At 58.3% G+C, this 27460-nt stretch overlaps 1 protein-coding gene across 1 annotated transcript; it reads right to left on the bottom strand.

Annotated features, from left to right (window-relative positions):
• Window positions 1–1353: 1353 nt before the first annotated feature.
• Window positions 1354–27460, bottom strand: TRIM29 (tripartite motif containing 29). Its single transcript, XM_079708589.1, has 9 exons — window positions 26500–27460; window positions 18119–18214; window positions 17119–17352; window positions 15729–15927; window positions 12992–13093; window positions 10583–10666; window positions 8318–8413; window positions 5329–5405; window positions 1354–2527 (listed from the first exon to the last, which is right to left on the bottom strand). Exons 1-9 carry the CDS (start codon window positions 27301–27303, stop codon window positions 2465–2467), a joined length of 1755 nt encoding a protein of 584 aa, XP_079564715.1. The 5' UTR covers window positions 27304–27460; the 3' UTR covers window positions 1354–2464.

Genomic DNA, 27460 nt, shown 5'->3' with positions numbered 1-27460 from the left:
TCTCAGAGCATCTGGGTGCCCCTGGAGCCCGGGGGCGGGGGTGGTGGCCCTCTTCACCATGACAGCCACAGAGACTGCAGGTCCTAAAGAAGGTGGGGGAGGCCACGGGGCACTGGGTGTCACTGAGATGGGCCTGCTGGGAGGGGAACACTCCTCAGAGGACATTGCTCATGGAACCAGCACCCGGGGCTGCGGGGAGCCGCAGCCAAGGCCGAGGACACTGCTCCCAGACCTCAAGGGAGGGCACCAAGGTGGCAGAGCGTCCCACGCGCAGTCGACTCTGCTTCCTGATGACGGCAGAAGCTTCTCCCTTCACCTTCCCTTCCTTCCTTCCCCTCTTTCCTCCCGGTCATCCTCTTATCCATCTCTCCTGATTCCAAGGAGCCCCCTTCTGGGAAGTCTGGCTGCTGGCTGGCATCCCACAGCTTCCCGGCCCAGCAGGGCAGGGAGGGGAAGAGGAGGGTGTTGCCCCTCGACGATGGACCAGCAGTGAGCTCACTGAGGTTCTTTTACTGAGGTGCGTGGGGCTGCTCCCCTGGGATCATTTGGCCCCTGGTGGGGAGCAAAGAAGGACATGAGAATGGAGGGGCCTCGGGGGGGCGCGTCCCAGCCACACCGGGGCAGGGGTGTAATTTTCTTGCACCCTCTTTCTCTCCCTCCCAAGTCATGCTTCCTTCTGTTTTGCTTGCCTCTTCCAGGGAGCCTTCCCTGACTGCCTCTCCAGGCCTCTCTGGGTTCCCAGGGACTGCAAGGCCTCATCTCCTTTCCCTATAGCCCAAATTCAGGATGGCGCTGCCCGCGGGAGCGGGGCTCCCCTGCCTGGCCGCGGCTGTGGGCTCCCCTGCCCAGGAAGCCCTCCCCCTACTAAGAAGGCTCTCAGGTCTGAAGCCTCTGCTTGGCCTCCACCCCAGCCTGTGGGTAGCCATTCCTGGGCCTGGCTCCCCTCTGGGGACTCTGGGGTAGGCTGGCCGGGGGCTCTGAGCTCTCACAGCCCTCGGGGTGTTCAGGTGACCCCCGGGCCCCACCTGCACCATCCTCCCTTCTGCTCACTGCTAACCAAGGCCGCTTCAGGAAGGTCCAGCGTCCTGCACTGCCCACCAGTGACTCAGGTGGACGTGGGGAGGGGTGGGAGGGAGACCCAAAGGAACCACGTCTTCTGGAGGAAAGAGGGGAGACGACCACATACTCATCAGAGGTGGAAAAAGTGTGTTCAGAAGAACTGCAGCCAGCCCCTCTGGTGACCCTCAGGGAAACGCTTGTTCAATACAAAGAAGCGAGTGATCAATGGTTTATTCAGGACGGGAAAGCCCAAGCCGAATGCCTCCCTCCCTCCCTCCCTCCCTCCCTCCCTCTCCCACCCCTGACAGCTGGCCCCTCTCCCCGTAGCCCCCACAGGCCCTTGGGAGGGGGACGGCGAGAGGAGGGATGACCCCACCTTGGTGCTGCTGGTGTGAGCGCCTCTCCAGGCCCTGGGCCCCATGACAACATGTAACGTGGAGGGTAGTCAGAGGGAAGAGGGAGACTCTAGTGGGGGCAGTAGATGGGGGTGCGGGCAGGGTATAAGGCACATTGTAACTAAGCACCCGTGGCTACCAGCCCAGCCACACTTTCACCAGCCTGCTCGCTTCCCATTGTCAGGGAGAAACACAATTATGAAACCAATGAAACATTTCCCTCGGAGCAGCTGGGCCGGTAGCTATTTTCATGGGTGGAGTATATCACATCAAGGGACTCGCTTATCTCAGCAGGTAGGAGAAAGGAATATCTTGGTGAAGATCATCCTGCCAGCCAGGAGAGCCCGTCCTCAGGGACCACAGATGCGCGGTGGATGTGGGGAGACCCAAGGCCGGCCAGGGTGATGCCAAGACACTGAGAGATTTCCCTCTGTGGTGGCCAAGGGCTGCAGGCCCCGCCAGGCTGAGCCTGGGTAGGTAGGACCAGAGCAGGGCACATGGAGCCAGTCTTCTCCTAGGGGGCTAGGCTGCTGGGAAGAAGTGGGCCCGTGTGTGGGGGACATGGGCCGCTGTCATGGCCAGACACCTACTGACAGCATCACGGGGTAAGGGGCCTTGGAGAGAAATGGCCAACAGGCCTGAAGACAGCAGGGGCCTGGGCGGGGGAAGCAGGCTGGTACCGTGTGGGCACCCTCTACCGGCCCCAAGGATCCCACCCAAAAGGGGGAACGTGGCGTGTTAGGGGAGAAAAGCCTTATCTCTCACCCGCATGAGGGTTGGCCTCTGAGCACAGGAAAGATGGTGACCCTTAGTCACAAAGCAGGAGGGGGCTTGGATGGGGCGTGGCTGATGGGGAGCGGAGGGAGGCCAGGCGGCCCTGAGAGAGCAGGGGAGGGCGGGGTGGGGGGAGGGCCAGGACCCCTCCCACCCAGATGAGAAGAGCAACAAAAACAGCAGTGCTGGTGGGGGAGGGCAGGGGTGGCGGTGCCTCATTCCTGCCTGCCTGGCACTCACGGGGCCTCGCTGGACCTGATCCCGTTGCCTTTGTTGACGCAGAAGGGCCGGTAGTTCGACTGCAGGGGAAACAAGAGTAGTCAGGGAGGTCGGAGGGCACTCGAGCTTACCAGCCAGACGCCCACCCCCTAACCTCCGCCAGGAAGCAGCAGTGGTCTGAACCCCAATAATTCTAGGGGCCTGTGGCCTAACCCGCAAGCTCCATCTACCCTGGGATTGGAGTTGGGCCCCAGTATTATCAGAGTCTCTGGGTTCACATCCTAATTAGAATTCACTCCATCAGTCGACTGGTGAGCTTGAACTTCAGCCTTGTCAACCGGTCTCTCCACGCCCAGGAAGCCCCTCCCAGCACCAGCGTAGCTCCCATTAATACGGTGTTCTCTACTCTACAGAACTGGGACGAGGGCTTTCCACAGACGGACTCACTGAATTTTCACAACTACCCAATTAAGTGGGTTACTCTTATCATACCCATTTTATACATGAACAAACCGAGGCACAGAGAGGCTAAGCAACTTGCCCAAGGTCACCCAGCTGGCAAGCAGAGGAGCTGGGATTCGAGACCCGGCAACCCGGCTCCAGGGCTCAACCCCCAGCCCCACTCATGTCAATGCACCTCTTCTGAGTCTCAAGACTTGGTCTCTGATCTCTCTGCATAATTCTCCCCGACAGAAGGGGTGCAGAGAGGGCAAACCACCGCCCCAGCCCAACACAGACTGGGAGCCTCCCATCCCAGACCTTCTGCCTCTCTCATCCCAGAACCCTCATAGGGATTCAGGGAGCATCTCTCAGGACAGAGCCGGAGACAACTTTCTTGCCAGCCTGTGTATTACATCCCGCAGCAATTTCACAAAATCAGCACTCCCTTCTCTTCCCAATCACTTCATCAGGGCCCTGAGAAATCGCCCTCCAGCCTGCAATGAAGAGCACATTTTAGCCGCTGCTTGCCCCTGCGAGCACCCTTGGCCCCTAGAGGGCCTCCAGAAGTGGCTTCACCCTTGAGCTGGGTCAGAGCCTGGGCCCGCCTCACACCCCAATGACCCCAGTACAGGAGACACCAAGGGTGATCCCAGCCCCTGCCCTGGCCCTGCCTGCCTGGAAACCTGTATCTACAGTAGCTCCTTGCCTACATCTGGTCCACAGCAGGACTGGGGGCCTGTGGAATGCGGGGGCTGAGGGAACTTAGCTCAGGCCTTGGTTAAAACACTTATTAAACAACGGAAGAGATGGAGACCCAGGGCGGGGAAAGACATAGCCAAAGTTACTCAGTGGCAGAGCAGGGCCTGGACCAGGTCTCCTAATCCCCAGGTACCAGCCTGGACCCCAAAGGAGTCAGTAAGGCAAAGTGAATAGACCCAGAAATGGCTGAAGCCTTTCTTACAGGAAAGTTGGGTCAGTCAAATGGATCACAGGTCAGTGAATGGCGCTGTCTTGTCAAGAGTCCAGGGTGGTAGGCGGGCACAAGCAGAGTACCTGGGCAGGGTGCTCCCTGCACACACACACCCCTATCCCCTGCCCCGTTCCCTCCCTGGCTCAGGGTGACAGCACATGAAAGTTGGAAGAGCTATGAAAGCATCCAGGCCATCTGCCTTATGTTACAGATGTGGAGACTGAGGCACAGGGGAAGAATGACTCGCATGGCAAGCTGGTGAGAGGACTGGGGCCAGACCCCAGGCCAGCCTCTTCCTACACTAGCACCTGCCTCCATTCCCCCAGTGCTGGGTGCCAGCTGGGGACCCCAGAACCCTGCCCTGCCAGGCATCTCAAGGTGATGATGAGCCTCCTCTGCTGGGATCAGGGCTCTGGGAGGGAGGAAAAATAGCGGGAGGGAGGAGAAGGACCGAGTCCAGGAAGAGAAAGCTTCCTTTTTCTCTCCATATCTGCTTTTTGCAGCCCTGCTGTTGCCGTGGCCCTGGGCCTGGCTCAGATTACACACACCATCACTTAGCTCCATCGCCAGCAAATTAAAGATTCTCTCCAATTAATCCAGCCCCAGTCACTCTTTGTGACCTGAAGCAAATCACCCCTCCATGCTCTGACCTCCAAATGCAAAGACAGAAGGGAGCCGGGGGTTCCAGCCCCTGGGCCCAGCAGATGCCACCCCCATCCCAAGGCAGCTGGCTGACTCCTTCAGCAGGGCCTGGCATGGGCCTTGGAGGAGAAGGCCCATGCGGGGAAGTGAAGGCACAGCACATGAAGGACAACCCCTGATCGCTGAGGTCTCAGGCAGGGCTCAGGCATGTCAGGTCTACAGGTATTAGAGTTCAACCCCATCTCAGCACCGCATTATAGAGTCCCGGAGAGGGCTCTGACTCACTCAGGACCCCACGGTCAGCAGGTGGCTGGATCCCAAGACCATGCTTCCTCTCGTGCTGCTCTTTGATGCCCCAGCTCAGGGTCATTAGCTATCGAACCCTAAATATATCTATTCCTAACTTTGCAGCCTCTGCTTTACCCACGCTATCATCCAAATGGCTTCTATGCTGTCAGAGCTGGCCCCCAGGGAAGCGACACTCATCTCTAGGATGCCCGTCCCCTGGACTCAGCATTTTGACCATCATTCAACAAGCATAGGCAGCAAACAACCATTTGCACATAAAAAAACATCCTGGGCTGCCCACTTTACAGATTAGAAAACTGAGGCCCAAAAAGTATAGCTTTACCCAGGCCCCCTGCCTATTAGCCCTGGGCCTTTCTTTACTACCCTTTGCTGTACGCAGGTATTCAGGCCACTGCCACCTCCATCCCATGGCTCAGAGACGTCACCATCCTCCCACAGGCCCTGACCAGTTGCTCCTGGGAGCCCCATTCAGTGCCCATTCTGCACATGCTCATGCCCAGGCAGGCTCTCCTCACTCACCAGATAATTCTGCTTGCTGGATTTCCAAGTCTGGGCCTGGGCCTTGGGGCTCTGGTTCCTGAGGAGGGAAGGATAGCCTGGGGAGACAAGAGGCTCTGGTCAGAGGGAGCACGGGCTGGCAGTCAGGGGCCCAGGGCCGGAGCAGCACAGACGCCATCTCCAAAGTGACTGCCAAGCTCCATCCAGCCCATGACCAAGTGCAGCCAACCCTGAGGAGGCATGCAGGAGCCAGGAGGGTTGCAATGGAAAATCCTGAGGAGGTGGGCCAAAGGGAGGGGGCCCCAAGGCAGACAGAAGGAGGAGGAACGGGCCAGGTGGGCTGGGCCAAGCGGCAGGGGAGTGTCACCCCAAATCCAGGTCAGGATTACACCACTTGCTGGGATTTCCCCCACCCACCCTGAAGGCTCACCCCACAGACCCCTCGCCTCCCCAAAGCCCAGGGAAGCCACTTTATGAGCACGACCTGCCAGGATTTCCACCATTAGGCACTCATCCCAACTGCCCCCCGCCCCCAGCCCTGCCCGCCAACTGTGTGGACGAGGATCCCCATGTATTGGCTCCACTCGTGCCAGACACTGTGCTGGGACTCGCATAGGTCTTCCCTGTTTCTGTTGCCCTGAGCTGCACAGCTAATAATCAATGGTCAGAATTAGAACCCAGGTTTGCTGGACTCCAAAACCCATCCTCGTGTTCTGTCTGCCTAGTTTGGCTTCCCCTTCCCTGCTTCACGAGCAGGAGGCTGGGGCCCAGAGAGGGGCAGCAATGTGGCTGCGGTCCAGGGTTAAAACAGCGAGCCCAAGGGGGGCTGGAGCACATGGGCGCCATCTGGGCCTGGGGTCCTCGAGGCGCTGGTCCTGGGCAGCGCTGTCCAAGCCCACCTCCCCACCCCTCCCCCTCAGCCCAGCGGGTCTGTAAGGAGCTGCAGTCCACAGAACTGTGAAAAGTGCTCTCAGCGTCAGCCCTCAGCCTGCAGGGACTGGCGGTGGTGCCTGGCAAGGAAGAGGCTGTGACCCGGACATGGAGGAGCTCAAGAAATAAACAGGGTCTGTCCTTGGCAGGGGCAGGCTGGAGCCCTGCAGGCTGGCAGCCCTGGGCAAGCTGGCCTGCTCAAAGGCAGATGAGCTGGTCAGGCCCAGAAACCACCTGTAGCACTGCCAGGCTGCCAGCGAGGCCGGCCCTTCCCCGGGTTGGCAAGGGGTTGGAAACAGAGCAGAGAACCTGGCTGTCTCCCTGCATCTGGGGATGGGGGCAGCCTTGGAAAGAGAGGGTTCCTCAGGTCCTGAGTGGGAGGTTGAGAGGGGGGAATTCAGGTCGCACTTCTCAGTTCCCAGAAAGAAAATCCCAAGCCAGCCATGAGAGAGGTGGGGATGGGGATGCGGCAGGGGTGTGGTCCAGGAGACCAGCCTGTATAGCAGGCAGCATCCAGGGGCAGGTGGGCTAGGGATGGCAGGGGACGAGGGGCATGCATCCTCTTCCAGGGGGCTCTGGGGAGGAGGGACCAGGACACCCTAGAAGTGGCAGAGAGCCCCATAGGGTGTCCCATTTGCCCTGCTGTGGGAGGGAAAAGGTGGGGGGGATGTAAAACAGGCAGGTACCAGGATGATATTTAAACAGCCCACTGCCGTCCAGTGGTTTGGAAAACTCTGTGGTAGCCTGTCCCAAGGTGGTGAACTGATAGGGGACTTTTCTAGTGCCTGCTGGGAGAGAGAGCCATTAGCACTGGTCCCAGGAGGGCCCAGAGGGAGTCACACGTCCCACGGGCACGGCCGCTCTCAAAGCCCTCGCTCAGTCCTCCCTGGCAGCCTGAGTGTACTCCCTGCCTCCCCCGCCCCAGAGCAGGAGGAGTCAGTCCTCCCAGGCAGGCAGGCAGCCCCTGCCCAGAACCCCCATATAGGCCATTCCCAGCAGATCTGGGGAGCTGATCTGCATGAAGGTGACAACAGGTGTCCTGAGGTCCTGGTGTTTTTGAGGAGAGGCTCTCCTAGGACAAGGCCTTCGCCTGGGGAGACTGCAGGCCAACGGGGAGATGCTAGGGAGTGTGAAAGCTCCAAATCACACCTAAGGGTGGCCATCTTCCCTGCCGGGTGGCCTTTGATCCAAGCTTGACCAGAGAGCAGGGATGATCTGTTGGAAGCCAGACAGACCAAGGCAAGTCCCAGAACTCCCCAGGCATGGGGGTCCTGCAGGCTGGGACCCTCTAGTCATATCTCCTTGCTGGTAGATCCAAGAATCCCAGCCCTGGGTATAGGCTGGGATCCAGCCCGGAAGGGAATGCTGGATGATAAAGCCACCATCCGAGGCCACTGCCTGGAGGTCCGCCTGCCCCTTTCGCACCCCCTCCGCCTGAGCCCACCCAGCCTGCTTATCCTGTCTCCCAGGCCAGATGTCTCCAAGCCAGAAGGCAGGCAGGCCTGCTCCCACCTCAGCCCAGCAGAGCTGCCCCATGCACCTTTCAGAAGAGATGGGAGGGCCGTGGGCCCCACTGTGAGCTGGGGCCTGGCTCAGGCCTGCCCCTCAGGATGATCCCATCCCCAGGGGACAGGAGGCATCGGCTGCTCAGCCTTGTCAAAGAGCTCTGGGGGGCAGAATCAGACTTGGGAGGCCTTAGAGATCATCTCATCTGCCTCTCCCAGCAGGGACTCGGCAGGACTCTGGCTCCATGGGATGCTGACAGGTGCTATGTGGTCCCAGGGTTCTAGAGTCAACCAAGGCCGGGAGTCACTGGGTGACTGAGTTAAATAAACTTTCTGCAGTAAGAAGACTCGGTGCCTGATGGAAGCACCCTGGGGATGCCTGGGGTGGGGGTTGTAGAGGGTGTCATGTGTCCGCACCTCCATGACACCGAGGCCTGTACCACAGCACATCCTGAGGTACCGGCGTGTGGTGGCCCAGCCCTCCTGACAGCAGAGACGTGGAGGCTGGGCTCAGATTCTTACAAGGTAAGAACTTGTGAGTAGAGTCCAAGGCACTCTGGATGGGGTGGGCTCACCTTTCAGGGAGAAGGAAGAGCTGCCTTGCACGGCAGGCAGGTCATCGGAGCTCTGGACGGGGGAGGAGTATTCCCAGACCCGGGAGGTGTAGTTACCTGGTGGGGGAAGGAAGAGGCATCAGCCCTGGACAGCTTGGCATGGGGGACGGAGGCCGGGACATGGCCATTTCTGTGAATCCCTCCAGCCCCCGCACGTCTCCAGCCAGGACACTGCTGGGCCCTCGTCACACTTCTGGCCAATCCTTCCTGCCATCAAGCTGTCCTTCTAAACTATAAAGTGTTGTCAGGTCCTTGCCCTACCTAACAGCCCGCTGCCCTCAGATTAAGGTACAAAGTCTTTAGCACGGCCCTCAGCCCTTTCATGAGGCCCTCCCCCCTACCCACGGTCTCCACGTTCTGCCTTCGCCTGCAGGTGGGCCTCCAGCACTCAACGCTCCAACCAGGCTGCACTCTGAGCTCTTGACGCACACCGGGCTCTCGTTTGCCCCAGGCTTTTTGCACAGCCCAGATCCTCTGCCTAGAATAGCCCATCTGCTCCCCCATGCTTAGCAAATTCAGGTGTCGGGTCTTCAGGTATCAGCTTCCGTGTCACCTCCCCCAAGTCTGCATGTGTCTCAGCCCCACGCCCCGTATGGCGTTGTAACTGCACGTTTCATGGTCCACGTCCCCCACTGGGCTCTGTGGGGGCAGGTGGAATGCCCGTCTGGCCCAGCATCACACCCAGTGCCTGGCACCCAGCCTGCTTCCTGGAAGGTGCTCACTGTACAGCTGATGGATGGGTGAATGAGTAAAGGAACAAATAAATACAAACACAGGCGAAAACTTGGAGGCGGAAGCAGCTGATACAAGTCCTGAAATTCTGTTTGCCAGGTTGAACAGGCTGCAAGTGTCCATTTGCAGGTGGACAAAAAGAGGCCATGGGGACGGTGTGGCAGGGACAGCAGGGGCACCGCGAGGGCCTTCGAGAGCCCCTGTGGGCAGTGCACCCTCTCAGCAGCCCGGAGCGTGGGGGACTCCCCCCTTGGTTGAGCTCACTCCACAGCGGAGCCCACCAGCCCTGGCGATCTTCTCCTGCTGCTGCCTGCGGGGTGGAGCCGGGTCAGCGGTCACATGGGGTTGGGGCGGGTGGCCTGCCCCGTCGTGGACCCCCTCCCATAGCGATCTTGGACAGACTCTGCAGCAAGGCCCTCACTGAGCACGCCTGCCAAGGCTCCAAGGGGCCATCCGCCTTGCCCTTTCCTTCGCCCATTCATTAGTGCCCTCTTCCTCTCATTCAACAAATGTTTGCTGAGCCCTGCCTTCTTCTGGACCCTGGGGTCGCAGTGGGGAACAGGGCAGACCCAGCGTCTGCCCTCGCGGAGCTCACAGTCTCCGGTGCTTGGTGGTGAACCCAGTCCTGCACCTAGAGGCCTGGGCACGGCCCTGCCCACGGTGCCCCGACCTTCCAGATCTCCGGGGGCCTGGTCCTCACTACCGAGCCCCGACTCCCTTCCTCGTCTCTTCAGATGTCTCGGTGCTGTGTCCGAGGGGGGCTCTGGCAGAGCTGGCCTGGTCCCCTCCCCCACTGCATGTGGCACCCCCCCGTAGGAGCCCCCAGAAGCTGGGCTCATCGAGGGTCGGCCCTGCCCTCGGCGCAGTGGTGCCCTCAGCACTGTGGGCAGAGGGGACCCTGCGCTCAGCAGCTCTCCCTGGGGAAGCCGTGTCTCGACCCCCATCCCACCCCTCCCGGGTCTTAAGGATGAGTCGCCCACACACCTCCCTGGCAACAATACCTCCTGGGTTTCCAGGGACGGCCCATTTCATAGCATGCCTGACTTCTCATTTCCTGCTCCCCTAGTTTGTCTTAACCACTGTATGACTTTCCGACCCAGGAGTACACAAATCAGGAGAGGTCCTCTGTGGTCCCCTGCCCCGACATCTGCTGAGGGAAGTCCCCACACCTAACCCTGGTGTTTACTTCCCCCTGACTCAGCCTTCAGGGAGAAGATCCTATGGACTCAGGGATTTCCAGGGATGCCGAGGTGCCCGGCTGCCTTTCCTCAGCCTAACGACATCACACACATGCGTACACACGCACACACACGCCCGTACACGCGCATACACGTGCACATGCCCTAAGCCCACTAGGACCCCTCGTCACCCGTCTCTGGGTCCCCAACCCCACCCCAGCTCCCCACATTCACCTCACGTGGGGAGCCCAGACCCCCTGCCCATGACCCAGCCCACAGCCCCTCCTGCCCACCCCCCAGCTGAGCCGCCTCCTACCTTTGGGGCCATACAGATTGTTGAAGGTCTTCTCCTTGGAGAGGCGGTTGGGGGACGCCGGCTGGTACGACGTCCTGGCCCCACCTGTGAAGCACACGAGGAGGGGCTGTCATTGCAGAAAGGGGGACCTGGCTCAGTCGGGGGCCTGTGGCTCTGACCTGAGGGGTGTACTGCAGGGTTCCTTGCCCCCCAGACAGCGGCCTCTGCCTGTGCCAGGGCCTGTTCCCCCACCAAGACAGCTCCCTTGGGTCTAGGATAAGGTGACCACGTAAGTTACCTTTCCAATCAGAATGGTTCTGAGCGTGAAAGGGTGCTATGAATAGTTATGCTGAGGGTACCAGGTGTAAACCTGGAGAGTCCTAGATAGACTAAGATGTATGGTTGCCCTAATTAGGGGCTTTGAGGGTCACCAGAGCCTTCCTGAGCCAGGCCCTGTGTGACTGAGACCCCAGAGGCTGGGAAATGGGGTGCCCGTGAGGAAGCTAGGCCATGGCCACCATGGGGCAGAGGTGTAGGGCCCTTGACCGAATGAGGGCTGCCACCTGGAGGGGCCTGATGAGCTTGTGCCACAAATACCTCCCCCACTACAGGGATGCTTTCCCCAGGGACGAGCTCTAAATGGCACAGGTGTTTCCCTCCCTCCCCCATTCGGGCTCCACAACAGTCTTGGGAGGAAGGCAGACAGAACGGGCTCCGCACCGCTACTTCACAGATGAAGACAACGCGTTCCCCACGTGCGTCTGCATGGGTCAGAGTCCTCCATCGGCTTCTGCCCTCCCGCCTAACCAGCCCCACTCCTGTTCTGGCCGAGCACCAGCTGGTCCTTCTCTGAACCCGCACCCCTGCAGTCCATCCCTCTCGCCCTGCGCCCTCTGTCCATCACAGCCACGCCCTCTCTACCGAGCCCCTGGCCCCTCTTGCAGGGAGCCTGGAAACTAATCTCTCCCGGAAGTCTCACTGCCCAGTCCCACTGCCCCAAAGCTCCCAGACTCAGGCCACTATCCGTTGGTGGCCTTGCTTCCTGATCTCCTTGCTGACTCCCTTGGCCCCGCCCCTGCCTCTACCCTGAGCCCAGGGCTCCCAGATTTCCTCCCTCCCGTCGCAGAGGAGGAACCTGTTTCTTCTCCTTACAAATGTCACAGCCTGTCTCACGGTAACAGAGCTGGACGCTCTCCTAACAGCTGAGTCCAAGCTCCTTCTCAGATGAGGATACTGAGGGGGCAGTGACCGGCCCAAGGTCACCAGGCCCGGGCTCTCGGGTGACATCTGGGCGGGTCCATGCTCTTTCCTCAATCCCCCATTATTGCTCCGCTCCCCTCCGCCTTCTACAGAGCAGGCCAGCCAAGCAGGGGCCAGTCGGGGGACTTGATACCACCCCAGGGTCTGATCCTCAGAAGCTGGGGAGCCAGAAGGGTCTGGGTCAGGGCCAGTGATGCTGGAATGGGGCTGGTTATTGCAGCTCACCCTCTCACAGGACTAGACCCAAAGGAGAGCGCCCCGGGGGAGGGAAGGGACCGGAACACCCCCCCGGCCAGGAATGTAGGGCCAGGTACTCAGGTCCAGCTTCTTTGCCAGAAGCCCAGGTGTTGTTTTCAAGTTGGGTGGGGTGGCCAAGGTTCCTCTCTGCTGAGCTCATCTCCCCTGGGCCCCTCCCACCGAGTCGGTGTGTGCGCATCTGAGGCCTGTGGATCAGTGCCCAGGGCCTCGAGGCTCCCCGCTCCAGGCCCTGGCGTCTTCCCCACGTCTCCTTTCTCCCCCTTCCCTGCACACCCTCTCCTGTCCTGACCCCCGGCCCCTCACAACACACACACATGCACACACCCCTCTGTCCACCGGGCACAACCACCCTTACGTCACGGGCATCGCTGTGGTTTGTTGCTGGTGCCAAAGAATGTGACGGGCTACAGCAGGGCAAGGCCAGCCAGGCGCTGGTCTCTACCCACGCCCAGCTGGGCTGCCGCTCCTCAGGCGGCGCCTCGCCAGGGCCTGGGATGGAGGGCTGAGGGGCTGGCGTGCATGGGGTGGGGGGTGAGGAACTTAAAAGAGCAGCCGTCACCCCCCTGCCTGGAGGAGCGGGATGGCTCTGGAGAAGCCAGCCCTCCCTCAGGACCACGGAAACCTCAGCAGAAGCAAAACCCAGCTCAGCCCGGTGGATGGGAGTGGCTGAGGCCAGCAGCCAGGAGCCCCTCCGGAAGGAAAGAGAAGGAGGGTGTGGGCTGGAGGCGCGGGGGTGGGAGGGGTGGGCACAGGGCAGGGAAGCTGAGGGGCAGGTGCCAGACGGAGGGCGAGAGGAGGTGCTGCTACTTACACCGGGAAATAGGCCTGTCCGCGGGGGTCACTCCCCAGGGGAACCTGGCTGCATCTCTCCTGGACCATCCCCTCAGCGGAAGATCTGCTCCCTTCCCTTACCCTTGGATGTGAGGTACATGGAGTACTTCTTCACGGTGTCTGGAGCATTCCACTCGCTGGTGTAGCTGTTACTGTAGTTGTTCACGTAGCGATGGTCATTCTCTGGGAAGCAGAGAGGTCGGGTCAGCAGAGGGGCAGGTGGGGAGGATGAGCTGAGCCACTGAGGGTGTCGCTGAGGCAGCCCATAGCCCCTCTGTCCCAGGGAGAGGCGAGGTCCCCAACCTTGGAGAAGGTGGCCCCCTGCCCAGCATCCCCTCTGGCCCTGAGCTCCTGGGGGGTGAGAGAGGGTCTGTGTGGTGGGCCATCCACCCTCCCTGGGACTGGCCCCTGTGAGGAAGACGTGTGCAAGCCACTTTGCAGTTTACAAGGTGCTACTGAGTTTCATTTCTTGTTTGATGTGTGCATCAACCCTTGGGCTGATATGAAGATGCCCAGGTGACAGATAAGGAAACTGAGGCTCAGGAGGTGAGTGAAGCCACTGCCCCATGTCACATGGCCCATAAGGGCAGGTGTGGGGCTCGAGCCTTCATCCCTGTCTCCTGGCTGTGTCTCAGCCACTGCTGGCAGCCCAGGAATGAGATGGAATGAAGTCCCAGCATTGGCCTCCATGGCCAGGGATCCAGCTGCGGAGCCGTGCAGGGGAGAGTGAGCTACTCAGGAGGGGTAGCTAACTCTAGCTGACTCCCCCTACACCCACTGGCAGACCCCCTTGAACCCAAACAAATCTGTGGCTCCAAGTTTGCCTTTCCCCCGCTGCCCTCTGCCCCAGTCCGTTCTCCTGCTACTTCCCCATCTCCTACATTCCCTCTGCCCTGCCCTCTCCCTCTCTCCCGGGCAAGAGGAGGAGTGAGGATGCTCATCCTTCATCTCCATCACGTGTGCCAAGCAGGGGCCTGGCACGCAGTAGGCGCTTCACGACAAATAGAAATCCTCCTTGATGTTGGCCCCGTCCCGTCCCCACCAACCCCAGGATGAAGATGCTCTGGTGCGTCTCAGACCCCACACCTTTGACGGTGGGGATTGAGTCCCTGGTCTGTCCGGTGGGCAGACTGCAATCAAGGGAGAGAAGACGGTCACTCCAAGGTCTGACTCACCGGCCACCCACGCCCCACCTCCTACAGCCAGACACACTCCCAAGCACACAGCAGTGCCAAAACGCCAACATGGAGGCCCGGGGCCCCAGGCACAGGTGCAGGGCTGCTGACGTCAGTAGCACCCATCCTCTTCTGGTAGCCGCTTCCCGGCACACCTTGGACAGGGCCCAGGGCCCCACTTGCACAGAGGTCATGGCCAGTACTATCACGACCTAGAAATGGCACAGTGGGTGGGCTGCAGGTGGGAGGTGGGCACCCCAACCCGGTCGGGGCTGTCCTCATCGGTCCGACCAGACCTCAGCGGAGGGGCTCCCGTACCAGGTGTGTGTACCCCAGGGGTCATGATCATCACACTCCCAACTCCTCTGCACAGCCACCAGCAGCAGCTGCTTCTCAGATGAGAGGACACCGGGTGGAGGCGTTGAACAGCGGAGTTTGAAACCCAGCTCGCCCCCTGCTTAGCCGTGTGCCCTTTGAAAAGCTTCTTCTCTAAGCCTCAGCCTTCTCATCTGTGACATGCAATTCATCCCACAGGGAGACTAAGATAATGTAAGGGAGGCGTTCCCACAAAGCCAGCGTCCAGGGAGGACCCAATCGCTGTGAGCCGTCCCCTCAGGATGGTCGCCATGGTCATTAGGAGGATTTCAGGACCCAGGTGCCACTTGAAGCCAAATGATGGTCTTGCTGAAATGGCTTATCTGTCCTCAGGTGTGACTGAATGTCCCTCACATCTCACGGAGACACTATGTGACATCACCATCCCCAAGACATACAGATGCTGCCCCTTGAGTCCCAGCCTTTCTGCGCACTATTACCCCCTTCTCATCCCCCAAAGAATCACATGCTCCCTTCGGAGACCAAAGACCAGGGTCACTGCCTTCGGGGTGCTGGGGCTAGAAGTCATTAGTTAGGCTGCAACCTCAAGGCCTGGGCCACTGGGTGGGGCTTGGGGAAAGTGTCCAGCTTCAGGCCCTAAAGGGACTGGGCTGGGACTGGTGGAAAAGCACTTAATGGGGCAGTTTCTCATGTTAGGACGCTGTGAGGTGATTCAGTTGCCTCTGCAGAGGACAGAGTGATTCAGTAGAGAAGCTGACTTCAGGGGAGCTGGTGAGTCACCAAGACACGCTGTGCCCAACCATCCCCAGCCGGGCCACCAGGCCAGGTCCACCTCTGGTCTCAACACTGCTCAGCACGGCCATGGTGACAGGCAAGTTCTCCCTCCAAGCACACATGCAGTTCTAGGTCATGTCCACTGGAGCCAGCAAAGCCACCAGGTTGGAGTCTGGCCCTTACAAGCTGCAGCATCTACACAGCTGCTGGATTGGGTCCGCCAAGCAGACGCAGAGCTGAATGAAACCAATCCCTGAGTTTGATGGACAACCCACAGAGAAGACATTTGTGCAGCCAGTGCCTGGGATGCTTCCTGCCCTGGAGGCCCCTTGTAATAGCTGCATAACTGTGGCAGCAACTTCAAGGGAGAGGGGTGCCATCCCCGAATCCTGGTCCAAACACCCTTAAGTGGGATGGGTGGCTGGGAACAGTGAGGGGCCAGCTGGCTCGATGTCGGCCTGCACCAGGCAGCAGGAATTGGCCTGGGAGGAAACATCCACGGCCTTGGGGCCTGCACACAAGAGGGGACTCACCGTTCTCCATGTGGTTCCTCTCGATGAAGTTACGGCTCAGGTCCCCCTTGCACATCTTCTCAACATGGCGCATGCACACATTCAGCAGGTCGTCCTTGAAGTTGCCCAGCGACTGCCCCAGGCCCTCCCCCTCCAGGAGAACATGATAGGTGGGCAGGGACGGGGGGAGGGAGTAACTGCTCATCAAGGCGCCATATTCCTACCAGGAAAGGAAAGAAGCCATTAACTTTCTGGGTCTCTGGGAGCTATGGGGACCTTTCTCTACACGGGGCTTTCGTGGTCCAGCTGGAAGACTCAGCACAGGAGGCAGAGGGGCTGGGTTCTAGATCTAGCTCTGCTACTAACTAGTCCCACTTTTTCCCACTAGGCACTTGTTTCTTATTCTTCTGTAAAATGAAAGGGTTCAACTAAAATCCACTAGATGCTAATATCCCTCATGGCACTAGCACCAAGACATGTGACTCCGTGGTTCCTATCTCTTAAACTGGGTGCATTGTGCCTACCTCATAGGGGTTTATGGGTGTGACACAAGCTGTGAAGTCTTTGGGCGTGAAAGCACCAAAGAAAGGCAAGGAATTACTAGCGTATGGGTCAGTCATGGTGGTTTCTCCCCCTGCACATGCCCACTCACTGCCTCTACACTTTGGCACTTCTCATCTCCCTTCCCTCTCACTGGAGAATCCCTTCATCTCAAATCCTAATGGGACTTCAAGACCCAGTTCAAATTCCACCGCCTCCACAAAGCTGTCTCCAGCCTGTTTGCCCTTCCCAGAGCTTCCACAGGCTCTTATCTCCTGAACCATAGGCTTTATCACTTAATTACACCCTCTTCTATATTGTTCTCTAATTGTATGTGCCTTATCTTCCCAGACAGATTGCAGCTCCTTGAGGGCAATAACCATGTCTTACGCCTTTCTATTCTCCACAGCACCTAATAGAGTACTGGGCGTGCAGTACCCAACACAGTCTAGCAGGTGGAAGGACGGATGGAGGAATTGACAGACAGACAAGATGAAGGAAAACAAATATGCAGCGTTCATATGTCACACACACCCATACCCAGTGCAGGCATCACTAATCGATCACAGAACTGTTTCCTACTGAGCCTGGAGCACTATTTGTACTTATCAATTGAAGTTGGGAAAAGGTGATATTTGTGTGCCATCTTTAAAGTAGGTAAGGAAGTGGCTTGGATGGAAAAATTAAATAGACAGATGGAATGGAGCTTAGAGGGACGAATGGATGGATGGATGGATGGATGGATGGATGATGGATGGTGGATAGATGGATGGTGGATAGGTGGATGGATGGACAGATGGATGCTGGATGAGGGTCTGGGTAAGTGGATAGAAGGATTGAGGGATTGAATGACAGAGGAGTTGCTTGTTACCTGCAGAAACAGCACTGAGTCGCTGATGCTGTGGAGCTGCTCCCTGGTCTGCTTGTCGTCCTGCAGCACCTTGGCCCTCTCATGAAGAGCATCAACGATCACCTCCATTTGGTCTGCAGCATCCTGCTCCCGTTGCTCCAGTGCAGCCCTCACTTCCTCCTTTTGCTTCTCCAGGTCCCGCATCAGGTCTCGGAAGTTCTGCTCCAGGGTGGCCTTCTCACTGGTGGTGAAGCTCTGCATCCAGAGTGAGGGGAGAGAGGAAGGATGGTTTCAGTAATTAAAAATCTCCCTAGAGGGTGCAGCTTTAGGTTCCCAACATAGAGTCAGGGCACTTCTACTGCGCTGACCCTGCAAGCCTGTTCAACCAAGAATCTCATTCAAAGTCATCATTGAGGGATGCCATCTCTTGATAGAGATGGCCAGGGTTTTTTTTAACAGCCCACCTTTCCTTATCTATCAGCAGCTCCTCCCCCTTGGTGGGTTGACATGACCTATCATTCTACCCTTGGGTAACTCCATGGGCCCAGAAGCTGCCAGATGACTCAGGGTGTGTCCATTGAAACTTCAACCAGACCCAAACATCATTCAGAAAGTGAATTAATGAGCTGTTTATGTAGCCAGGGTCAAGAGTCAGTGATTTCAGGTTGTAGTTTACAAGCATTCAAACCATGGCAGACATACATCTAGCCACACTGACACAAGTAAAGGGAAAATAGCATGCATTTGGTGGCTGGGTAGCCTGGTGGGCAGAACAGACATCGGTGGACATTGGAAGCCACACTGGAGGACAAGTTGGTCCAGGGTCTTTATTTGCTGGGATAAAGTAAAATGAGCATTAGGTGCTGGGCAACATGGATGCCTGGCCCACACTTAGAAGGGGGCAAGAGAACCCAGAAGAAACGAGTGTGGGTTGTAACTGTGGGCCTGAGACGTCGAGCTGGAGCACAGGCCTGCCTCTTCCAGGCAGCACAGGGTGGGGAGAGCCCTGGGGGCGGCTTACCTTGATGTGGTCCTTCTCCTTCTGCCACTTCTCAGCTTCATCTTCGATCTCGATGATCTTGAGCTGCAGCTGCTCCTTTTGCAGTGACAGCTCTGTCTGCAGGGAAGGAGCCGGGGTTGGAGGAGAAGTCAGGGGGAAGAGGTGGAAGAGAACCAGAGAGTCCGGGAGTAGGCCCACCCAGGGGGCAAACTCGAGCAGGGTCCACCACTCAGCCCTTCAGCCGTTCATTCAGCAAACACTCATCAGGCCGTCGCATATGCCAGGCACCACGCCAGTCACCGAGGATCCAGCAACAAGTCAAACGCCATCTCACTGTAAACGCAGGGCTCTGGGGCTGGGCAGCCCAGCCATGTCTTCATAAGGCTGACCCTCTGCCAGGCCTTCCACCCAACGTGAGCAGGAAGGAAGCTCATTTACGGGGTTCCCACTCCTTTCAATGCATCTGGGGCCATCAGGGAGCAGCTTAGGGGAGAAAGGGGACGCAGCCCAGCTCAGCAGAGCCCAGCCCAGGGAGTGTCCCGTGGCAGTCACAGTGTGCAGCGTTTCTATGATATGACGTGAGGCTTGTGTTGCAAGCAGGAGCCTGGGTGGCTGCCAGCGGGGACTCTGTCTGGGCAGGCACAGCTAGAAACCTGTTGATGGGAAAGGGAGTGCCGTCTGCAGTTTGGGCAAGTTCGGGACTTTATTCAGGGTCCCTGGGGGAGAAGAGAGGCCAGCAAGTGAGGCAGTGAGGGTGGATGGGAGAAGAGAAGGAGAGGTTCAAGGCACCCCTGCTCAGGAAGAGAACATGGGCTGTCAGGGGCTGGGGTGGGTTGGGAAGAGGATCTATCAGGAATGAGCTGGGACATGAGCTCTGATGGATACGGAAAGTATGGATAATAGTTTCCTTCCAGCGGAGGAATGTCCTGCTCTGAAAAGCAGCTACAACAGAGACAAAAGTGGAGGCTTGAAGCCAAGGTCAATCCAGTTCAGCCAAGAGGCACCTCTTTTGTTCTGTGGGTTCCCCACGAGTGCTCCCAAACCACCTGCCAGCTTGGAAGACAGGTGGGTGATCTCCACCTGAAGGCAGGAAGACCAAGGCATCTGAGAACACCCCGGAGGGCTCACCGGTCTCCCCACTACACTGGGTTCTGAACACAGAGTCCCACCCATTTCCAGCCGTCTCCTTGAGGAGCCACAAGAAGAGTCAAGATGTGGAAGCCACAAACCACCAGGAACGTGAGCTCTCTTGGCAAGGAGTCCTGAGCAGCTGGGCGCACACGTCACGCCTCCTGGATACGCTCCCAGGCCAGGGGGCTGCTGGTGGGTCCCTGTGCGGACACCCAGGGAAGTGGATTGATGGAGGAGAGAGAGTCCTGGCTTTCTTGAAAAAGTGCCCAGAGGGCCGAGAAGCTGGTGGAGAAGCTGGGAAGGCCTAGAGCAGGAGCTGCAGAGCCCCCAGACAGCTAGCCCGGGATTCCAGCCCTACCCGCTCTGCCCACAGCCCTGGGCTCCCCAGGCCAGAGACTCTAAGTTCTTCTCAGAAAGCATGTCCCCCACGAGCTACGTGCTGGAAAGCTCACAACACGGAAAATGCCATCGCCAGGGATGGAAAATGTTTAAGAGGAGGAGTAGACGCGGATGAAGATGAGGATGTGGCCTGGTCTCTGGACAAAGGCTGGGAGAAGCCAGCTGTCAATAGACACGGTGGTGGGAGGCTGGAGAGCCAAGGGACCCAGACCCCATGTGGGCAGCGGAGACTCTAAGGGGGCAGAACCAAGGGCCCGGAACTCCGAGCTTGGCAGAGCCGGTGGCCTGGAAGGTTCCTGGGAAGCCTGGGACTGGTAGGTCGGTCTGAGCTGTGAGGAAGAAGCCTAAAGGCCGGACAGTGGGTCTGTGCTGGGCAAATTTCCCGTCCCTGGAGAGTCCCTCACCCCCAGCAAGCAAGGCCCCAGGGGGATGGGACGCCGGAAGCCGCCTCCCCCAGCAGCTGAGACGTCCTCACCAGCTCAGCAAAAGAGCGGCTGGCGTTGGGGCTTCTCACTCTACCTCAGCACCCAGAACAAGGAAAGCAGAGAACAAAAGTGCATTCACTCCCACCCCCAGGCCTGGGGGGCCGGGGCGCAGGCGCAGGGCAGTTCTTCCATGAAATGAGCCTGGGGGATCCAGGAGGGAGCCCACCCAGAGCCCAGGACTGGGGCTCCAAGGCTTTGGATCCAGTTACCACCACCTCTAGGCAGGTGGCCTTCACAAGTTAACAAACTTGGTGCCTCGGTCACTCCATTTTTCATGGAAGTAGTATGAGGGCCATCTCCCAGCTAGGTGTGGGATGAACTGGGATCAGGCAAGTGAGGCTCTCAGAGAGCACCTGGCACGGAGAAAGCGCTGACAAGTGGTCCCCTCCCCACAGCTGGGTGGGGCACCTTCCATGGACCAGGAGCCGTCTTGGAGGGGAGAGGACAGGGTGGCGGGCAGGCCCACAGGCACGGGTAAGTGAGGGGAGTGGGCAGGTGCACGCAGCTGAGGTCTTGGTGGTGTTCAGCGCTGTGGATGGAGTGTGCCGTTGTGCTGGGGCCCAGGGGTGGTGCGTTCACAGTCGGGATACAGAGTGAGTCGTCCAGGGGTGAGGGGAAGGAGGGCAAGACATTGGGCTGCAGATGCAAAGTAGAGGCTTAGACGGTGGGGAACTGAAGACTGGAGGATGTTGGGGAAAGCGGAAAGGAGGTAGGATAACGGGGGTGGTGCAGGCAGGCTAACCCCCTGCGCGAGGGGAGAAGGTTTGCCTAGAGAAGGTGGAGGTGAGGAACCAGCGGAGTGAGCAGAGGTGCTCGGGGGACCAGCTGGCAGCTGTGGGGCATGGGGGATTAAGGCGAGGAAAGGTCTTACCCACAGAGCACAGACTCACTGGCCAAGAGGGAGGAAGAAGGCACTGAGTACAGAGGAGGGAGAGTCCAGGGGCTCTGGAACAATGAAGAGCCTCGGCCAAGGGTAGCAGGAGTCAGCCCCTGGGGTCCATCCTGAGCAAGAGAGGCAGGGAAGAGGGAGGCTAGCAGGGGTGCACAGAGGAGAGCCAGAGGTGTCGGCCAGTGACCTGGGAGGGCCGGAGGGAGAGGCAGCCGATCTGGAAACAGGTGAGAGAAAAGCGGAGCCGCCCTGTCTGCAGCAGTGGGCGGAAACATCAGTCAGGGCGGAGGAGAAACCAGTCTCCTGGTTTCTTTGGGGCACCAGAGAAGTCAACATCGGCTGGGAGGGGGCCTTGCAAGGCCAAACTTGCAGGGCACCAGGGACCTTGGGCTGGGAACTCTGTGCTACTAGAAGGGTCTGCTCTCACCTCTGGGATGAGTGCTGCCCTGTCAGGAGAAGAGGGTTTGGGGTGAGACCTCTGGGGATGTGTCCAGCATCTGTTTAGCCCTTGGCAATTTTTCCCTGCTGGCAGGGTTGCACAAAAGCCAGAAAAGGCAGGATATAGGAAACAATAAAACATAGGAAGGCTCCAAAATACTGGGTTCTCCTGCAACCTTAGAAGGAAGGACCCTAACTGCTTTACTGAGCATCCACTATATGCCCGCATTTTTCCTTTCATCTGCAAAAGCCCCCTGGGGAGGCAAGCCATGTTATCCCCATTTTACAGATGCAGAAACCGAGGCTCAGAAACATTGAGGAGCTTGCCTGAGTTCTCCCAGCGAGGAAGTGGGAAGACCACGACACAGCAACAGGGCTCAGCTCTGTCACATGGCCTCCACCTCTGGGCTGTTCTCTGTACCTTCCAGGACATCATCCATGCCCTTCACTCCCGCCCAAGCTCCCCCACCTCACAGATGGGGCAGTTCATCAATTCTGCCTCTTTTCCTCTCCTCCCCACACCCTCTCCATCACCCCCTGAGGCCCCGCTTTCTCCTTCTTTCCCTCCTCTCTTGAAATCTGATGAAATCTCCTGATGTCTGACAGGGCCTCAGCTCCCCTCAGCTCCACCCCTGTCTACACCTCCCTCCCGACTTCCTCCTTCTCCCCAGCTCACTCCCTACACCCTGCCCAGGCCTGTCCCTAAATGCCTTCTTTGTTCCCTTCTCCCACATTCCTCCATGGCGATTGCCTCTGGCTCCATTGCCTGGGACGGGCCTGTGTAAGCCACACAGCCTTGAAATACTTCTGGCCTTGGGGGAGCATAGGGGTGGCCAGTGGCTGTTGGTGTCTCGGCCGGGACAGATGGGGCCTTCAGGTGCAGACTCACCTGAGCACTCACCTGGACACGTGCCTGCGCTGCCCCCACAGAAGGAGACAGGGCCCCGAGGGATCCTCCCCTGGTCTGAATTAACCACACAGGCCGTTGGCTGTGACATTTGCCAGATGAGCCAGTTAATTGTCAAATTTGTACTTTCAGACAAATGGTGATGTTATGGATAAGAATCTGAAATGCTGGAGAGATGTCCCCATTTCCACACAGATGTCAAACAGCCCAGTATTACTCTGCTTAGCTGGGGCACACCGTTCCTTCTGCTTCCTTGGGTGTCAGGACGAGGCAGGGGCAAGACGGGGTGGGAAGAGCATCACCCAGACTGTCTCCAGACCAGCATCGGGCCCTTGACATATTACCCCACCTCCCAGGCCTCGGTTTCTTCCTGGTAAAACTGGACTAGATTCCTGATTTCCAACCTGACTATGTATTCGAATCCCTGAGGGTAACTTAAAAGTACAGATCCCAGGCCCTGACCCCTGAATCAGAACCTCCCAGGTGACCCCAAGGAGCCACTGCCAACCCTATAAAAACAACATTGAAAATGGTGGAGAGAAAACAGGCTGGGCTATGGCCACAGTGAATCTGAATCCCAGCTCTGCCACCTCCCAGTGCTGTAACGTTGGGTAAGTTTCTTGGCATCTTTGAGCCCATTTCTTCACCTATAAAATAGATGCAGTTACTCCCACCCCGTGGGACCGTCGTCAGGAGTAAACATGTAAACGCTCAGGCTAGCACCTGGCATATAGATGTACTCCATAAAGACAGGGGTGTCTCCTGCCTGCCTCCCTGGCACTCTACTTCCCTGCCTCCTGCCTCTGTACCTCTTTTATTTTGTCCTTTCCTCCCCAGCACCCACAGAGTTCATCCCGCCTCCTTTCTCATCCACCCTGTCCCAGAGCAGAAGGTTTCCCCCAGGATCTCTGGGGAGGATGGTCCCAGCACCTGCCACAGCACCCTAGGCCTTTTGCCTGGCTCATCTTCCCAAACCCCGGTCGTGGCTGTCCACCCAAAGAGCCCCAAAAGCCCAGACCAGCACAGCTCCCAAAACTCAATGAGCAGCAACTGCCCATGCCCAGCAGCCCGGCAGTTCAGCCTTCAAGGAAGAATTGGGCAATGAGACCTGAAGCAAAGCCACAGGCCATGGTGACAGAGAGGAACCGAGCCAAGTGATGGCGTCAGGAGAAAGACCAACGCACGGAATCTGAGCCACGCTGACGAGCTAGGACCTCGCCCTCCAGAGCAATGCTTGGCCTGAGCACTCCTCCCGGCACCTTGCCAGGCTGCCAACCCAGAACCCAAGAGGACCCACGACAGGCAGGCTGCCCTGCAGCAAGCAGCCATGGCCAGGAATCCTCCACCCTGACTCGATGCAGCAGAAGGCACTCGGGATAGGCAGAAGGAAGGGCCACAAGACACAAGAAAGGATGGATATGTACATTGCAATCTCATCAGTCTAATCCAGCCCAGGAAATGCCCAGAGGCAGAAGGGTGGACCACAGGACATCTGTGGACCTCCCTTGTGACATTCGGAGTGGAATGGGAGACCTTCTGATCTTGGGTCAGCAGAAGAAGGGTTGTCATGCTGGCACACCAAGGGGCCTTTCTCCAGCACTGCCTCTGCTCGGAGTCTGTAGCAAGGTCTGAGGCCCAAGAGATAGCACCGCAGCCCTGGGTGTTGTCTACACTTTTGTGCAAGTAACCAAGATAGGTCAGCGATCACCTCACCTGGGCCTCACCAACCAGGCTGCAGAACAGGTTCTGGACAGGGCTCCTTGCACAAAGCTGTGTGGGGCCCTAATGTCTGAGTCTGCAGGGGCTGCCTCCAAAGGATGCCAGGATTGACACGCCAGTCCATTTTGATCTGTCGGCCCATCTAACACTGCTCTGTGCCAACGTCCCTCACGTCTGACATTCCAGCAGAGCCAGACCGGGATGAAGTGCCCCACTCCATCTCCATCTCCACTCAGCTGCTCGGCACCACCCATCCCTGCCTACCTACACTGCTGGTGCACACACATGCATGCACACACACACACACACATACAGTCTGAAGCTCCCACCCCTAAAGTCACTCCAGTGAATCAGACATTTTCCCCTGGGTCCCTGTAATCCCATCTCCCTCAAAGGAACCCTAACCCTTCCCCTAAGTTGCTCCCCAACATTGGTTGAGGACTCAGGGAACTTCTTCCTCAAACACTGAGCTTGGACAGTGCTCTTCCTTTCTCTGGGCCTGAGTCCCCAGGCAAGGTGGAGAACAGACTGACGAGATTGCTGACGCTCCAGTCTGCCCTCTGCAAGTTGATGTTTACTTACAGCCACTGCTGTGTAACTGGGGGGATGCGCCCCAGACTGGTGTGTGAGTCTGAGCTCTGCCTCTTGACCTACGTCATGAGCCTTCAAGGGTGAGAACTGTGTCTTTGAGTCCTGTCCCAGTACTAGAACATGAAGTCCGAGTCCCAGGTGCCATCAGAGAAAACTGCCCAAGACCGTCCCGTCCTCCAGGGGCACTCAGGCTTTTCTTAAGTGGAGATACCCTTGTTTCAGATGAAATTTGGGGCCAAACCTACAGATAAATAAGAGGATGCGCTGCTTGCACTGGGGGTGGGGATGGGGTTCCCTGACTTCTTGGCATCAATCAGCCCCCCTCCTCATCCCTGATGCCTCAAAGACATTCCCAAGAATCCTAGGGCTCCAGGGGTCCTTTGAAAACTTCCAATCTAGTCCAATCCCTTAGTTTCACATGAAGGGAAACCAAGCCTGAGAGAATGGAAGGGACTTGTCCACCATCTCACAGCTGGTTAGAGGCAAAAACCAGGACTGGAAGTCAGGTGTCCTAAAACACAGCCTGGGACTCTGCAATTTCTTGGTTGCGGTGGCTGAGGATGATTAGCCCTCGTTCTGTTTTGATTTCCTAGGTGTCCTGGAGGTGGGGTCCATGGCCCCTGCCGCATCTCCATCTCCCTATCTGAAGCTTGAAGCCAGACTGGGGTCAGGGAGTTAGGGAAACTGGGATCACCTTTTTCCTGGGCCAAATGAGGCTTCTGTAAAGGATCTTTGAGTCTTTTCTCATCTCTGACTCATCTCTCCTGCCCAGGGGTGTGGGTAGGAGAGAGCAACCTACAGACTCTCGGTTAGGAAGGCTGAGCCCAGAGGGTGTCCTGTGCTGCCCCGTTCTGCGGGGTGCGGAAAGTCAGGTGCCCTGCCTTGACCACTGGCTGGAGACCGCCCACGTCACAGAGCTGTGTGGCCGCGGGGGCACCAGCCCAGCATCTGTGGAGTCAGTAGCGGCAGCCACAGCTGAGCCTTTGGTCCAGCACACCCTCTCCAGGTGTAAGGTGTCCACGTTCACAGGCTTCCACACACCCCCTCTCCTCCCCACAGAAGCACACGCAGGATCACGTACACAGAACACAAACATACTTAACGTATCACATATACAGTCATATGCAAACATCCACATATGAATAACCGCCCCCCCACTCCAACCCTCACCAAGAGTGCCCACCTACAGGCAGAGGTATGTCCACATACAACCACACACACAAAGCACACGGGGCCCAGCGGAGGGAAGGATAAAGGAGGCCACTGGGAGAGTCAAGAGACTGGGTGGGGGATCCGATAGAACAAGAAGGAGCCACTGGACTGCAAAAGCCAACTCTGAAGCTAGAAAAAAGGGCCTTGAAGTGGTCCTCAAATTCCCTTCTCCTCACCCATGACTCATCCCAGAAGCCAGCCCTGCTCAGGTGGGAAGAATTCTCTCTCCCTTAAGGAAAAAAGAAAGAAAGAAAAGAAAAGAAAGGAAGGAGGGAGGGAGGGAGGGAAGGAAGGAAGGAAGAAAGAAGGAAAAGACCCAGGTAGACACAGGGCCCAGGACTGAGTGCTGATTCCCTGACCTGACTTGAATTTATCCTATGACCTTGGCCAAGCCCCCCATCTTTGCTGAGCCCCCATTTGCTCATCTAGGAGATGCCTGGTCTCCTGAGGCCTTAGAGGATTGGGGAACCGTCTCTGACTCCCAGCCTGGGGGTGGGAGGGGAAAGAACTGTTTTCAGAAAGGACAAGGGACAGCAGAGACTTAAGCCCCAGACCCTGGGAACCCCCAGTGGAGAAGAAGAGGTGGGAGGATGCGTTGGGGGAGGAGAGATCTGAAGGGGCCCGCTATTACCTCCCTCTCGGCTTTGGCCTCTTCCACGGTCACGGTGCTGTGGTTCTTGTGCTCCTGGAACATGCAGAGGTAGCAGATGCAGGTCTGGTCCGTCTGGCAGAAGAGTTCCATGGTCTTGCCATGCAGGGGGCACTTGCGGGCCTCGAAGTCCCAGATGGGCTCGAGCAGCTGGTGGTCACGGAAGGCGGCGCCCTCCAGGTGGGGCTTGAGGTGCAGCTCGCAGAAGGAGGCCTGGCACACCAGGCAGGACTTGACGGCCTTCTGCTTGTTGCCGATGCACGAGTCGCACAGGACCTCCTCGGAGCCCGACTTGGAGCGCAGGAGGTTGCTCGAGGCGGCCCGGGGGCAGCTGTTCCGCTGGAGGTCCCCAGGCTCCGTGATGGGCATCGTGGGCTTGCAGGGCTCCGAGAAGATGGACCTGCGCTGCTCCCCCTTCTCAGCAAAGGTGATGGGTGGCTTCTTGGGGGCCCCCAGCTGGAGCCTGGCATAGGGGGACATCTTGCCTTCTCCAGAGTCCATGCTGAAGTAGTTGGAGCCCTTGTCATCCACAGACTCAACAAATTGGATGATGGGCCACCGCCCCTTGTTGCCCAAGAGGAGGGAGCCCTTTCCCTCGCCTGGCTTCAGGGAGCCACCCAGGCTCTTGCCCTCGGCCGCTTCCCTACCGTGCCCGTTGCTGATCCTGGCCTCTTTACCTTCGGCCTTGGCCCCATTCTCCAGGCTGCCTTTGAGGCCCAGTGGGCTGCGGCCACCCCTGGCTTCCAGGCTGGCCCCATTGCTCCTGGAGGCATCTGCAGCTTCCATTGTGGGTCGCCTGGCTGGTCTGTGTCGGGCTCGCTGGAGGTGCGGTGGGTGACCTTTCGCGCAGCGTCTCAGCTGGAGTGGGACAGACAGCCGCAGAGCCCGAGATACACCTACAGGGAGAGGGGAGGAGGAGTGGAGAGCAGGGGCCGCAGGCGAG

Source organism: Hyperoodon ampullatus, assembly GCF_949752795.1.
Source record: "Hyperoodon ampullatus genome assembly, chromosome: 7".
NCBI lineage: Eukaryota > Metazoa > Chordata > Mammalia > Artiodactyla > Ziphiidae > Hyperoodon > Hyperoodon ampullatus.
This window is presented reverse-complemented; position numbering and strand designations above follow the sequence as displayed.